The 15686-nt window shown below is 37.3% G+C and overlaps 1 protein-coding gene across 2 annotated transcripts in view; it reads left to right on the forward strand.

The window, feature by feature from the left end:
• LOC122811902 overlaps window positions 1–15197 on the forward strand; it is a 294398-nt gene extending 279201 nt beyond the window's left edge. For both annotated transcript variants that reach the window (XM_044084055.1, XM_044084057.1), the window contains one exon: window positions 12952–15197. In XM_044084055.1, the coding sequence (XP_043939990.1) occupies window positions 12952–13013 (62 nt within the window). In that variant the 3' untranslated portion in view covers window positions 13014–15197. The remainder of the gene's footprint in view (window positions 1–12951) is intronic.
• Window positions 15198–15686: the final 489 nt, after the last annotated feature.

Here is a 15686-nt window from a genome sequence, read left to right on the forward strand (position 1 = left end):
AAATGGCAGTCAGTCCCAGCTTCTCAGTTGCAAAAAAAAAAAAAAAGGCAAAGAATGCATTTTCCTTAAAGATGTTAGAGGACTTTTTTTTTGCTCCTCAAGTATGACTGTAGGGGAACAACTTGGGGGCTTATCCAGGGTGCAAAGTGTCCCAGCTGTAGTTCTAGATAGGTGTTGCTGTTCTTTTGATTTCTGGCAGCATATATGGGATATAAGTGGATGACAGCATGGTCAGAGAAAGAAAGAAAGAATAAATGTAGGTTTGTTACTCATTATGGTATTCTATCTAAAGTAATGAAAAAGGTGAGCTATCACCATTGGGGCATTCTTAGATGCAAACAGAGAAGTAAGAAAAGTTATCCATACTGAACCAAAATATCTCTCTCTCTCATGTATATATATATATATATATATATATATATATATATATATATATATACACACAATGCACACACACACACACACACACACACACACACACACACACACACACACACACACACACACACACACATGGGTCTATGTTAGAAGCTCAAGTTTTTAGAAACCTGAAATTCATATTGTCGAGACAATATGATCAAGTTTCCAAAAAACTCATACTTTAAAAAACAACAAAAGTCTACCTTGTTCTATGTTTTTGCAGGGGGGAAAGCACTCCTGCACCCCCTGCATATTATATATATACCATCTCTGAGAACGCACTACAATGGGGAAAAGGGTAAATTCCCTGATCTGCACTGTACCACAATCTCCATTCAAAAGCTTCAAGTTTTCGGAAACTCAGTCATATCACCTTAACAATATGAAGTTCAAGTTTTAAATGTAAAGTTGTAGCTGGTTTAAAATTGTTAAAAAAAGTCCCAGATTTTTGTATCCTGAAAGAGGGGAACATTTTTATTTGAACTGCTATGATGATCATAACAATTCTGATTTTGTTTATATTGTCTGTTTAGCATATTCCAAGTTTTATGCAGTAGAATGGGAACCACAATTAAGAACTGCATTAGGGACTATGTATATATATATATATATATATATATATATATATATATATATGTGTGTGTGTGTGTGTGTGTGTGTGTGTATATATATATGTGTGTGTGTGTGTGTGTGTGTGTGTGTGTGTGTGTGTGTGTGTGTGTGTGTGTGTGTGTGTGTGTGTGTGTGTGTGTGTGTGTGTATTTTTTATATATATATATATATATATATATATATATATATATATATATATATATATATATAACATAAAAATGAAATGTGTGTAACGCTTTGTTTAAACATTTTTCTGAAGCTGACCTTGTAGCCAGGGTGATATTCAGAAAAAATAGCACACTACATTAAGTGAAATGGCCCAGTGAGCAGTGACACCCAGGTAGGGGACAATTAAGAAACAGATGTAGCATGGCCATGCTACCAAGACATTAGCATTGTATTCATCACATAAAAATGAGTATCAACATGCAAATGAGAGTCATTGCAAATGATGAAATTAAACATGGCAGAGACACTCAGAAATGTATAAAATTAGTGCAATGCGCTGCAGGAATAATCTATACTGATTGCCAAGATTCCCTGATATCCAGGATCATTTACATCAATAAGATGCTAGGAGTAGCATTAGCAGAACAGCATTTGTTTGTGGCTGTCCTTGTTGCCAGCATCTGTAATTTTGCCTACCATCACTCCCCTTTCATTATAAATGAATCAAAGATGGCTAACATTTCATCACCTACTTTACCGAGACACTGTTCACTGCTACCATGTGGACACAGACACCATACTGGACTTGGTAAAGACGTGCCATCCTCACATGAAATCAAGGGGGTTACATGAAAAACCCATCCAAGTGGACATTTAGGTCTGTGTAGTGTTAACTATCCTTGTTACAGGGACTTTTCAGTTTCTGACAGGAGACACAGTAGGAGCATCACAGGCATCAGCCTCACAAATGCTATATCAGTTGTTTGATGTGATGCTGCAACATGTGGGAAAGCATAGTTGGTTCCCATAGAAAACATAGGGGAGAACTAGCACTTTTCTATGAAGTTCTGGGGGCCACTGACTGCACCCACATTGCTATTAAAGCCCCATCTGCTCCACATAGCATCCAGAACATCAGCTGAAAGGGCTTCCACTCCATCGCCTGCCATGTGGTGTACACTGTAGAATGTGTTGTATACAATATATCTGTACAACAACCAGGCAGTTCTAATGATTCCCCCATCCAGCATATGTACAGCCTATACAAACATATTGTGCAGGGTAACTTTCCACAGGATCATCTATTGGAAGATGCACATACTGCCACATAAAGGGGCCCTGATAAGCTCTTTCCATGAATGCAGGCTGCAAGGTGCTCACAATGGTGTCCATTGTTGTGTGGTGCAGATGATGCAGGACACGCTTTGGAATGGTGGCTAATGACTCCCATCTGCAATCCTCAGACAATGGCAGAAACACTGCACTATGACAGGACAGCTGCCATTGCTTGGACACATTTGGTGTTGCACTGCAGTATTCTGCAGAGACCTGCAATAAAATATCTGTTGTCTGTACTATGTTACAAAACAAGGTGCTGCACATGCAATTACAGAATAGGGGCATCACTGGACTGCCAGGCAGACAGACTGGTGCCAGTAGTGGAGAAGGAACTAGGTAAGGAGTTGCTGGAGGAACTAGCTGCAGTGGTACCACAAAAGAGTCTGAGGGCAGTACAATATGTTGCAGCACTAGCAAAGAATTGTCTGGTCCAAAACTATGGTCACAATAGAGACAAAAGAGAACAATACTGATGCATGCAATAATACAATCATGTTGTGTAGTACAGTGCATTATCTGGCCGTGCTGTGCATCTGACATTACCTTACCCACACAGTTAACTGCAATAATGTCCAGGTTGTGTTTTACTAATGATTCATAGTGGTGCACTGCTGTTCTGTTAATGTTTTGAGTGACAGCAGTATGTGTACGATTAAAGTGTTTTTCTTTGGTGTGAAGGGCAGGAAGTTAGTGAGTGGTATGGATCTGTTTGGAAATTAGCTATAAATATGAAATTAGGAATGAGCACTGTAATGGTCCTCACAGAAGCTGTCTCTCCAACACAAACACATACACACATTGCACCCTGAAAGAGCTGCTCTTGAATAAGGGTATGGCGTGGTACATTATTTAAATTCTTCTCTATGTAATGTGAACTGTTTTTGTTTGTTGTTTTCTGAAGAAAATATAGTATGAAACCCAGTTTAATACTGATTAGACTGCAAAACAGAATGTGAATGCATTTACTTTGCTTTTATCCTGCCACAGTTGAAGACTAGGAAAAAATAAGAAAAAAGCCTGCCACACTTCAATATTTCCATCTCTATGACATCATGCAGGGAGGAGTGGCGATTTAGAGCAAAGACACATTTCAGAATGCCAAAGGAAGCTCACGATTTCAACTAGAAAATAAATCTTCTTCTTCTTTCGGCTTTTTCCGGGTTAGGGGTCACCACAGAGGATCACCTGTCTGCTCATGATTGGCAGTGGAGTTTTACAGTGTCAAGTTGCCAGCCTGATGCCCAACCTTCCACGGAAGGTGAACACATGCACGCACTCACACCTAGGGCCAATTTAGAGTATCCAATCCACCTACAGCATGTCTTTGGGATGTGGGAGGAAACCGGAGCACCCGGAGGAAACTCACGCGACCACAGGGAGTACATGCAGACTCTGCACAGAAGGCACCCCAGCCGAGGATTGAACCGGAGAACATCTTGCTGTGAGGTGGCAACGCTAACTGCTGCACCACCGTGGCCACCCTTCAACTAGAAAATAAATAATTCCACTAAAGGAAACACACATAACAGTTACCACTACTGCAAGTAATACAACTACTGTCCAAGACAAAGACAAAGCACTTAAAAAAAGACATGACAAATCACTTTAATGAACTGAGGTGAAGTGATATTAAATGAACAAAGATGAGTAAGGATCATCTTTTAAAGAGCTTTAGCAGTGAGTATAGGTATGAAACGATTGTGTGGGAGAAGGATCTCAGGTTGTTGCCAATGTTAGATATCAGTGGCTGCTTAGATTAAAAATTGTTGAGGAACCCTATCAGTACAACAAAAACTAATAGTATCAGAATGCTGCAAGTAATATTAAATCATAGTTTTGGCTATATAAGGTTATTACTCTGAGCTATTACTGCTGATTAAGTATCATACAGCTACAAATCTTAGCCTTTTTAATGAAGAGAAGTGGATATGTATCTCTAATAAGACATCAAGAGGGAAAATTAACATAAAAGTGTGCCTGTAAAAGTAGAGATCATGGCTGGGTGGTTAGGTATGTGATCAGATGAGTTTAATACCCCACAAATAAACTGCACAAGGTACTTTTTATGATTTTACCAACTGTCTTACTCTTTAATGTAGGAAAGGGTGAAATAAATTAAGTGTTGTATACGCCCACTCATGTTAAAGACCTTCATCCTTCCACAATGCCAAAGATGCCAAAGATCATATTTTCCATCAAAATATTCTAGGTTTATAAAACAAAAATTTTCTCCATGGTTATTAAGATTACATAACCCTACTTCTGAATGTATTAGAGAACAAACAAAATTATATTCATCAAAAAGGTAGAACTACTACTGTGTGAAGTTTAGTGGTCATTTTACAACAGTGTGGGCAAGAAATGTAAGACATCAGCGGTGCTCTATGATCAATAATGACACAGAAAACCTTCAGACACTAGACCCAACCCAGTCTGGTTTGGTTAGGAGTAGGTCATGCTTACGCAACCTGATGGACTTCTATGAGGAGGTCACCAAGAAATGGATGAGGTTAGAATGTTTCACATTGTCTACCTTAACCTGGCCAAGGCATTTGGCACAATACTCCAGTCAGGCATTTTTGACAAACTCAAGAGGTTAGGTATAAACCCCTATGTCACCTGAGGGATAGCCACTTGGCTCACAGACAGGAACCAGGAAGTTAGAAGTCCACCTCTACAAAGAGACCAGTCACCAGTGAAATCCCTCAGGGATCAGTCATTTTGGCACCTACTTCTCTGAAGTCAAGGCGACCGTCAATGACCCCTGGTTGATCAAATTTGCAGATAATTGCAAGTTAGGAGCAGTCACAAAATGTTCTCCAAGAAGGACTGACACAGACATATAACCAATGTCATTACGCCATGTACTAAAACTAAATGCCAAGAAATGCATATCAGTATCCTTCAGGAAGTCAGCCACCCCTGATAACCATCATATTGACAACATATGCTCTAAGAGTTTACCCAGTAGTCAGAGACTTTAATGCAAACACAGACAGCAATCTAGCATTTGACCATCACATGTCTATGGTAGTGAGGAAATCATTCTATGTTGTGCAACTTATAAACAAAGGGAGATCTGATGAAACATAGTGAAAGTGATTGCAAAGTCAGTGTTATCCCCATTTTAAATACTAATCTATATACACATGGGCTCCTAAATGCAGGCTGATCACTAAAAAAGTAAAATTAAGACCTATGTTCCATTACAACACCAGCATGTTGTTTTTAACAAAACAAGAGCTTCATTATGGCAATAAGGGACAGGACCACTTTGCACATTACTCCTGAGTATAGCGATATCCCTGATTTTAATTCACACTCAAGATGAAGTATTATTCTAGCATAGATCTACATTTCTTAAAATCAGAAGTGAACCAGAACATGGTATATATTATTTTATATATACACGTAGAGATATTCCCCACCGTAAATGATTAAACAGATGCAAGCTTAAACTAGGGCTGTAAACAATCCAAAGAAAAATAGCAGTTCATAGGTAGGTACTAGGCTATTGGCCCTAGGGCCTATATAAGCCTAGCCAAAAAGGTACCCTGGCTTTCGCCACCCAAGAAAATTATTTTCCTGTGCCCCTGTCGAGCAGAGCCACAATGGTGATCCCTGGAGTGAATTTCCTATTTCCCATCCAATCATCAAGATTTTTCTTGAAGAGTGCTAATGAGGAGCTTTGTTTGATATAGATAGGTAGTTTGTTCCAGAGTATGCAAAGTCTCTGGGACAGGAATCCATCCCTCCAGCATGTTCTGTTTATGGTGGTGACAAGGTTTAGGTCCCTAGAGCGTATAGCTCAGAGGGATTGGGATTTCTTTAAGTGGAGCATGTCCAACAGTTCTGGGTTTGACATAGCTTTGTGTGTTAGGCAGAGATCACCTCTGAGTAGGGGATATGTGACGGAGTAAAGCTGGAGTTTTTTGAGATGGTCTGCATAGGGCATCTGTTTGAGGCCAGTAATCCCCTTTGTGAGGTATTTCTGCAGCCTTTCCAGTTGTTGTAGATGTCTTGTGAGGTACATACCAAAAGGGGCACTGTACTCTATAATGGGTCTAATGAGTGATGAGTAGAGGGGAACAATTACCTCTTTTTTCGTTGATGAGAAACCTTTTGTGATGAGGTGTGATACATAGAAGGATTTCCTGACTGCTGTGGTGATGTGATTATCAAAGGAGAGACTACTGTCCACCTGTGTCCCAAGGTCTCTTATCACACTTTTGGTGTTAAGTAGACTACCGCCTATGTGGTAGTTCATGGGTACAGAGTTTTTACCAAAAGCGATAACAATGCAATTTTTAGCATTGGGATTGAGGCCATGGCTTTGACATCAGGCATCTGTTTCAGTGAGGCCCTTTTGTAGGATGTCCATATCGTTAGGAGTTTCAATCATGGCTCCTAGTTTGCAGTCATCTGTGAACTTCATTAGCCAAAGACCTTCTGTGTTATCCTATATTTTAGAAAAGTAGATACCAAACAGGAGAGGACCCAGGACTAAACCCTGTGGTACTCCACTTGTCACTGGTCTAAAGTCAGATTTGGAGTCTGCTACTTTCACAGTGTGGGCTCTGTCAGTGAGCCAGTTGGCAACCCATCTTGTGACATAGGGATTTATACCTAGTTTAGTGAGTTAATCTAAAATTCCAGAGTGGGGATGGTGTCAAAAGTGTTGGAGAGAAATAGATAGGCTGTGTGAACCACCTTACCCTCATCTACGGCTTTGGTGACTGTTTCAAAGAAGTCTATCAGGTTTAGGAGACATGATCTGCCTTTTACAAACCCGAAATGGGTGAGGTCCAGAGTTTGGAGATTACCAATGTCTTTGTTTATAAATTCCATGATGATACATTCCATGGCCTTGCAGACCAGGCTCATCAGGATAATGGGGCGGTAGTTCCTGGGGTCCATGGTGGAGCCCCCTTTGTGGAGAGGGATAATCGATGCCGTGCGCCATTCAGTGGGCACAAAGCCTGAGGTGAGGCTATGATTGAACATGGCACTTAGGTGGGGTGCCAGTTCATTCTGTAGTTCATGTAGAACACAGCCTGTGATGTTGTCAGGTCCCATGGATGCTGTGTTCTTGGTTTTGGAGAGTGTAGTTTGTACCTGTGCAGCCATAATTACAGGAACTTTGCATTCTTCCGGTATAGAGATGGGCCCTTTAGGGGGGTGAGAGGGCGGTAAAGTTAGCACTGAACCTATCTGTTAGGATGTTGGCAATATCAGTTGATTCTGTATATTTAGTGCCATTGTGCTGTAACTCAGAGCAGATATGAGTGTTGCCATTGAGATTCTTGACACAGCTACAGAATGCTTTGTGGTTATCTTTAGAAACAGAGGTGATTTTGTTTTCATAACTAGCTTTGGAGGATTTTATGAGGGATCTCAGCTTCTTACTGAGGCTGACCAGGGAGTTCCTCCAATCATGAGATTTCATTCTTTTTTGCAGCAGTTTATGTGGACAGTGTCCTAACTTTTAACCAACATATGTCCATTGTTGTAAGAATGTCCTTTTATATTGCACAGCTTATAAACAAAGGAATTGTGTCTAGATCTAGGGATGTCATTGTCCCCCTTTACTCAACCCTCATTAGGTTAATAATTGAATACAATGCCCCCTTTGATATGTACCTGTCCAGAGACATGCAACAACTGGAAAGCCCACAAATACCTTACTAAAAGGATACCAGGCCTAAACAATATGTCCTAACTGTAGGATACCAAGTACAGTGACAGGGATTTGAACTGGTTCAGACTGCTAAGCGATGACCTGTGTCTGGCATACAAAGCATCCTCTGACCCAGTATTGATGGATTCACAGCAAGTCAAATGGCATCAGAAATATTCAGTCTTGGGATCTAAAGTTCTTCTGCAACATTAACAGAATGGTTTGGAGGGACAAGTATATCTTGCAGAGGCTATCGCTCCTCTGGAACATACTTCCCATCCACATGAAACAAAGTTCACCCCTGTCCATATTGAAGCATAAACTGGATCTATGGATGGGAAACAGAACATTTATCCCAGGACTGCCCTCTGTTGAACTAACGGACAGAGGCAGCTCCTAAATGCTTTATCCCATGCATGGGTCCCCACATCTTATCTATGGTATGAGTCCAGTTATTCTCCTTAGAAGTAGCATGTAATTATCAGTCATAGGATGGGTAAGGCCAATCTCTAACCAAATGGGATAGGTTAATTTGAGCACAAAAAGTGAAACTGGCTAGGGATAAATTGCTCCATAACAGCAGCTAGGCTAGTACTTAACCTATGAACACAAACAAGGTGGGAGTAATTTAATTAAAGTCTTAACAGCACATTTCAGTTCTCTGTTGTATGTATTATGTAAGCAGGATGAAGATGAAAAGTTAAAAATATAAAATATAGCCTTAAAGAGACAGAAATTGATTTCTTCATCCTTTCAAAGACATACCTTACTGTATGGGAGTCTGGGAGATGCAGAGACATAGTCCTAGTTATATAAACATTAATTATACAATGACCCCCCCCCCCCATTAATATTCCAAAACATGCACGCTGACTGTTGTAAATCAGACTTATACTAATGGAAAAAGGTCCGGTCGCCCGGACTTTTTCCATTAGTACAAGTCTTTTTTTTTTTTTTTTTAGACAGCAACAGAGAACGGAAGAGCTCCATTTCTGTAATCTCAGATTAACATAGTGAGATAGCTTAAAAAAAAAAAAGCAATGGAGATCTTCCTTTCTCCATTGCTTTTTTTAAAGCTGGCTCACTATGTTAAACTCTTTTAACATAGCGAGACACCTTTTAAAAAGCAACGGAGATCTTCCTTTCTCCGTTGCTTCCACACACAGCTCTGATGTACTGTGTAAGCATTCGCATGCGCAGTACATCAGAACTGCCACAGAATACCAGACAGCTGCAGAAGGGCAGCATGGAGGCATTATACAATGCCATTATTTAAGAAACATAAGTATTTTTTCTTAAATAATGTCATTGTATAATAGCAATAACCCACTTCTGGGTGTGGGTAATGCTAGATTTACCCACAGTTGTCTTTGTTTGGCCACTCGGGCTTTGCCCTCGTGACCAAACCACACCAACCGTGGGTAAATCCAGCATTACCCACACCCAGAGGTGGGTTATTGCGTAAATAAACACTAGGCACATAAGGTCAGGAGGACAGATTTTTCAGAAGAACAAGATAATTAATATGAAAGATAAAAAATATAAGAAAGTGAAATTACTTAAAACTAAAATTATAAAAACTTAAATAAAACTGCATAGGCAGATCAAACATAGTGTGAGATAAGATCAGGAACATTTTGAAGAAAAAGTATATAAAGATATTGAGCAATGTAGGAAAACATTCTATAGCTATATAAGATGTGGTAGGAGTAAAGAAATACAAACTGATGAACAGTTTGTAGATCCTACAATTTATTGTAAAACACAACAAATTCTAACTATATGCAAAATCTTTTGCAAAACAGTTTGAATCCAAAAATGGGTAATTAACTGTACTAGTAACATCCAGGTAATGTTGGATAGTGAAATTAAATTAGTTAGTAGTCATCTGTTAGTTAGTATTGTATTTCAGCAGCTTCTTTATGGTAACATGTATATATTTCCTCAGACATTATTTTGAATATTTTGTTTCTTAAATGATTAATTGTTTTATTGGATAATTAAGTATTTAATAGGCATCACCATGTATAAATTAAACTAAGATCTGAGAATTTATTTGCATATGAAACATGGTGATCCTGTTAAGCGTTTTATGTGTGTTGTTCGTGGATTTTGTCCTTTTATTAAAGTTGCTGGCTCATGCGTTGAGTGTCATTTTATGATTTATTCCTGATATCTCTGCAGTGCCTTGTTTTTGGTGGTTGGTTGGCTGCAAGCTTTTGCTTGGAGCTTTGGCACTTATCGCTTCTCAAGCTTTGAAATTAAATTAGATTGTATTGAAAACAATTGAAGAGAATTACACAAATTGGAACCAAACAAAGCACAAGAAGGGAACAGAATTAATAGTAATGATAAAAATAAAAATACTAAACACCGAATAAAGCAACCAGCGACATAAGTATATCAAACTTGTAGAAAAAAAAAAAAAAAAGACATCGGTGGCACACAGCAGAAATATTCATTGATAGAGACACAGAAAGTAAGCGCCTTTGCGGACAAACCCCGCTTCTTCAGACTAATAGTAGTGGCCTGAGAGCACTCTTTAATGAGCATACAGTACCATTATATCTGTTATTCACTAGATCATTTAGGTACAGGGAGATACCTCAAGACTGGAGACATGAACTTGTTAAACTTATATTTAAAGGAAAGGGGACTAGGACAAATCTAGAGTCATATAGTAGTTTGTCTGGGTGTGGGAGTTTAAAGAGAAGGGAGCCAAGAAGGAGGTTAGCTCTGCCCTGAATAGATAGTCAATTTGCCTTTCCCAATGTGTGTTACAGGGCTGTTCGCATTGAGAGAGTTGGTGATGAAACAGCAAAGAGAAGAGATTATAGTGATTTTTCAGAATTAAACAATACAGATGCCGAAATACAGAATCCTTAAAAAAGAAAAATAAATTTTATAGAAGAGTACGCAATATTTACCCTGAAATGAAGAATACTTTTTTTTTTTTTTTTGAGAAGACAAATGAGTGATTTGCTTGGCATGTATGACCTACAAAGAATAAATAAACAAACAAATAAACCAATAAATAAACTCTGTAATTATTAAAAACATCAGCTTAGGAAAATGCAGTAATTATTTTGCACACAAAATCCCCAATGTAACAATTCTACATAGGTGAAAAACATTAAAGTCATGTGAAGCTACCAGCTCCCTACTGAAATGAGGCACTCGAAATGCTGAGTGCTGACAATCTGAAAAGAAAGACTGAAAATCTAGAGGAAGAACAAATCTCAAAAATCACTCTTCTCCTTAAAACTTCTTTTTGCAGGGGAACAAGCCCCCCTGCACCCCCACACCCCTGAATTTATATATGCCAACTCCAAGATCAGCATACCTCAGAGAAAAGGGAATATTCTGAGAAATGGCATCTTGAACTTAGCATACATAAGTCTGCTCTTTTGGCCATTCAGCCTCCATATTTCCTAGCAGGTCCCAACATTTCAAATGGTTACCAAAACTACTTGAGTACCAAAACTTCCTGAGGGAGCTAAGAAGTGCAAATACATTTTAAAGGCTCTTTCTCCATAGGACCTAGTGGAGTAAAATATACCAATGTCATGGCTGACATAATGGCTGACAGTCTGATTAGACAGATAGATAGATAGATAGATAGATAGATAGATAGATGGATGGATAGATAGTGCGCTGTCCTACCCCAGATGACCCAGAATTGATGATCAGCTTAGATAATAGAGTATCCAACAGGGGAGGGGTAGGAGTAAACAACTCATGATGGGTTGCCCAACCTGGAGTGTAGAAGAAAAGCTCATGAAGGATTTCTGAACCTTGGAGATAGTTGGATGTCATATACTGCAGATGCATACACAATGCACAGAAATCAGGAGACCTGAATGCAAACCTGCTAAAAATGCATCATACTCTAGCTAGGCAAAGTGGGGTGTATGGAACTATGTATCTCATGTAGTCCCACCTTAGCAAGTATTGTATCATATCTACTGGCCAGTAAGGGAAGGGTGTAAGCAGCAACCAGAAAAATTTCCATTTGGAGGATGTTCATAATCATCTGCTCTTGTCTCCCTCGCCTGCACCCCTGGGTACTGTGAAACAGAAATAATAAGTGGGTATTTAGGGGTTAATAGTTTGAAGGATGCTGAGAGACTGGTAGAAACAAAAACAAAAAATGGTCAAAGTGGATACTTGCTCGAAATGGATAAAACTAATCCTAAAAAGAGAAGGTGTTTAAGTAAATGAAAGCAGTAGCGTAGGTCGTCTTTTTTTTTTCTTTTGCATTTTATCCAGAATATACAAAGTGATTGATAATACAGTTCACAGTGATCTTAATGAAAACATTTTGTGAATTTGGGGGGGAATAAAACAAATATTCCATACTTCTTACAACCTACAAACATAACAAATGCCTGAAAGATTAATTCAGATCCTTAACTTATCTCTAAAAGCTGGTAGCTGAGAATAAAAATAAAAACCGTTCAATACCTACAAGCAGATTTAATGATCAGCTGGGCATGCGAAAGAAAAGGACAGACACTTGCTCATGTGAACACATGACAAGAAGAAATACTTCTAATCTAGCCAAGGGATTCACATCTCATGACCATCTATTATGAAAAAAATGTCTTCATTTGTGCACTAGCAAGCATGAAAGGAGTGGCAGTATAAAGAGGTGAAGACTAGTCACAGGGAATTACAATTTATCCAACTAGAAATAAATTACTGGTAAGCAAATTTTGCACAAGAGGCAACACAGGAAGCTAATTGGCTAGGATCTTACAACATTATGCATGCATTAGAACCAGAGGTGGTTTAAATTAAACAAAGCAGGTAAATCAGTAGGTTAAATGTACTTAATGGTAAAGGCAAGTTGCACGTGAAAACCTACAAAATAGCATTTTTAATTGCCTAACCAGCATGTTCACTACTGACTCCTTGTTTCTAAGTCATAAGAAATAACATGATTTATTTTGCAGATGCTGATCTTGACGGTGATGGGTTTCCTCTTCCCTTACAAGATGGCTCTGAAGTATTTTGAAAAACATCAGAAACCACCGTGTCTCAAGATACATGGAAGAATGAAACCAAATTTGATGTTGAAATAAGTCGACATCCTGTGCTATGGACACTGTAAAATAAGACAATTATATTTGCTACATGGAGGCAAGTCCAGCCCCCACTCTAAGTGCTATCAGTAAAAATGAACTCTTGTTTATATAAATATATTATAGTAAATGATGTCATACTTCAGATATACTAGTACATAACCATTTGACAAACATAACAAACATAACAATAATGAATTACTCACAGTACAGTCAGAACTCCAGAATTTCTAGTTAACTACAAATAGAATCAGTATATGTCTAAGTTAAATGAATAATTAGTTAAAACATATTCACAAGGTCTCTTTCCATATCTTATTGGATAATTTTGAAAAACATTGTCAAAAGGCATTTGTCATCTATGGTAAAAATTGGAAGCTGCAAAGGAGGAACTAGACCATTTTATTTTTAAAGAAGATGATTTTTTTAGAGCTGTGGATTTGTGCAGTATTAAATTATATTATACCAGAGATGTTAAATGCCATATACGTAATCATGTTTTGCTCTCAGATTCCTGCAGAGGCTTACAGGAATCTTACAAATTAAATAAAAAGACTGAAACGTATAATTTGCCTGTATGAATCAGTACAAAAATACTACTCAAATGACAGAAAGAAAAGGTAGAAGTACCAGTGCTGTTTATTATAAAATACGGTCATCACTAATTACCTATTCAAACAAATACAACTCAGAATTTCATTATTTTAAATGATCTCCACCTGTAGAGGAATACCAGTATATTCATGGTAGATAAAATCTAGGAGTAGAAATTTATAATCAAATAATGGAAGTTCGGATTAAGGAGAACATAATTTAAGCAAGATAAAGAATGTATGATATCAAATAAATACAAGTATACACATAAATCCGAGATGGATGTGTTTTGGTGAAGAAAGCTTGGTATCCTTATGGTTCCCACCATATTTTAAGCATACATTTAATGATGCTAACATATACAGAAAAATAATTAGGTAGAACTGCTCATAGCGTGCTGTTCCAAAAAACTACCTGTGGAAATGTAATGGAAAACCCTGGCAAATGGCCAAATCATTTGTAAACAAAAGGCAAGCAAATGTAACAAAATATTGGACAATGTAATATTGGAGGTAATAGATAAACTGCCTTAATGTTATTATTAGAATGGGCCTACCAAGCAGATGAGGTAACAAAATACATGGATGGCAGCATTTGTTGACTATTCCAAAGCTTTTAATAATACCGTTATAAGGATGTAATTAAGACCATGAGAGACCTTAAGTCACATAATTGTCATATTTCACAAGAACATGTGCTATAAAAGTAAACATATGAGCATATGTTGCTCAGTGACAAATTTAATCAAAGGAATTCCACAAGGCTCCATATCAGTGCCTTTATTTTTAACAGTGTTGTTAATTCATTAGACAGACTGCATTTTAATTTAATTGTTAGTTTATGTGAACATTCTTATTTTACTTAGTGAAGGCACCAATAAAAAGACTGCTTAAGCACATTTGTCCTCTTGACTTGCAGATGTTGCAAGACTGGTCTTTTGATCTTTCACTGAAAATGATTATGACAAAAACAAAGATAACGGGCCTTTTGGGAATCCTCCTAAAGAGCATGCAGCTGGAGAAAATGGTGGGGTTACTGAATGGGTGCATTAGCTCACCTATCTTGGGACTGAAGTTGATTGGCTGTTGAAATTTAATGCTCAGGTTGATTTATTATGTAAAAATGAATCATGTCAGGTTAGCACAACTGAATTTTGTTTGAAAACTCTACCATATTAGATCAGGCATCTATAGGAAAATCTCTTTTGCTATCTAGATTTGATTACAACCTAGCATATTGGATGGATGTAGTATGTTTTTGCTTGGTAAATTAACTGTACTAAATAGCTTTATGTTAAACTTTATGTCTCAAATTAATTATTCCACCTACCATTGTATTTTATACTAATTAGTGAAAGAAATTTCACTAGGAAATAGAATAAAATATCAGATAGGCCTGTTGACATGTAAGCATATGAAGTATCACTATTTAATATATCACAGTTATTTATTAATTTTAATAAGAAAGTTATAAGATCCAGCATGTATGTCCCTTGGTTTATCTCAAGATATACAAAAAAATAAAAGCACATAAATATATTATATACATAGTGGTTGAGTCTTCAAAGTTATTTTTTTATAAATGTGTCATCTGATGAAAGTATACTTGTTTTTAAGAAAAAAAAGGTTTCAGTGCAGGAAAGATGTAATTGTTGTGCATGATGTAATATCTGAAATTGTGTAAAAATGTCTCTCAGCAATTGTTTAACCAAATCTAAATAAACTTGAATGAATGAATGAATGAATGAGTGAATGAATGAACAATCTTAAAAGTCTAGTAGAGCCATTTCATGTATGCCCTTTTTATTCTCTCTCTCCATATATATATATATATATATACATATATATATATATATACATATATATATATATATATATATATATATATATATATATATATATATATATATATATATGTATATATATATATATATATATATATATAATACATATATCCTGACCCCTTTACTCTCAATAAGAATACAAACATTACAGCTTAGACAACAGTACATA

The sequence above is a fragment of the Protopterus annectens genome, chromosome 9.part0, assembly GCF_019279795.1.
Source record: "Protopterus annectens isolate FY-2018-M chromosome 9.part0, PAN1.0, whole genome shotgun sequence".
NCBI classification, from domain to species: Eukaryota; Metazoa; Chordata; order Ceratodontiformes; family Protopteridae; genus Protopterus; species Protopterus annectens.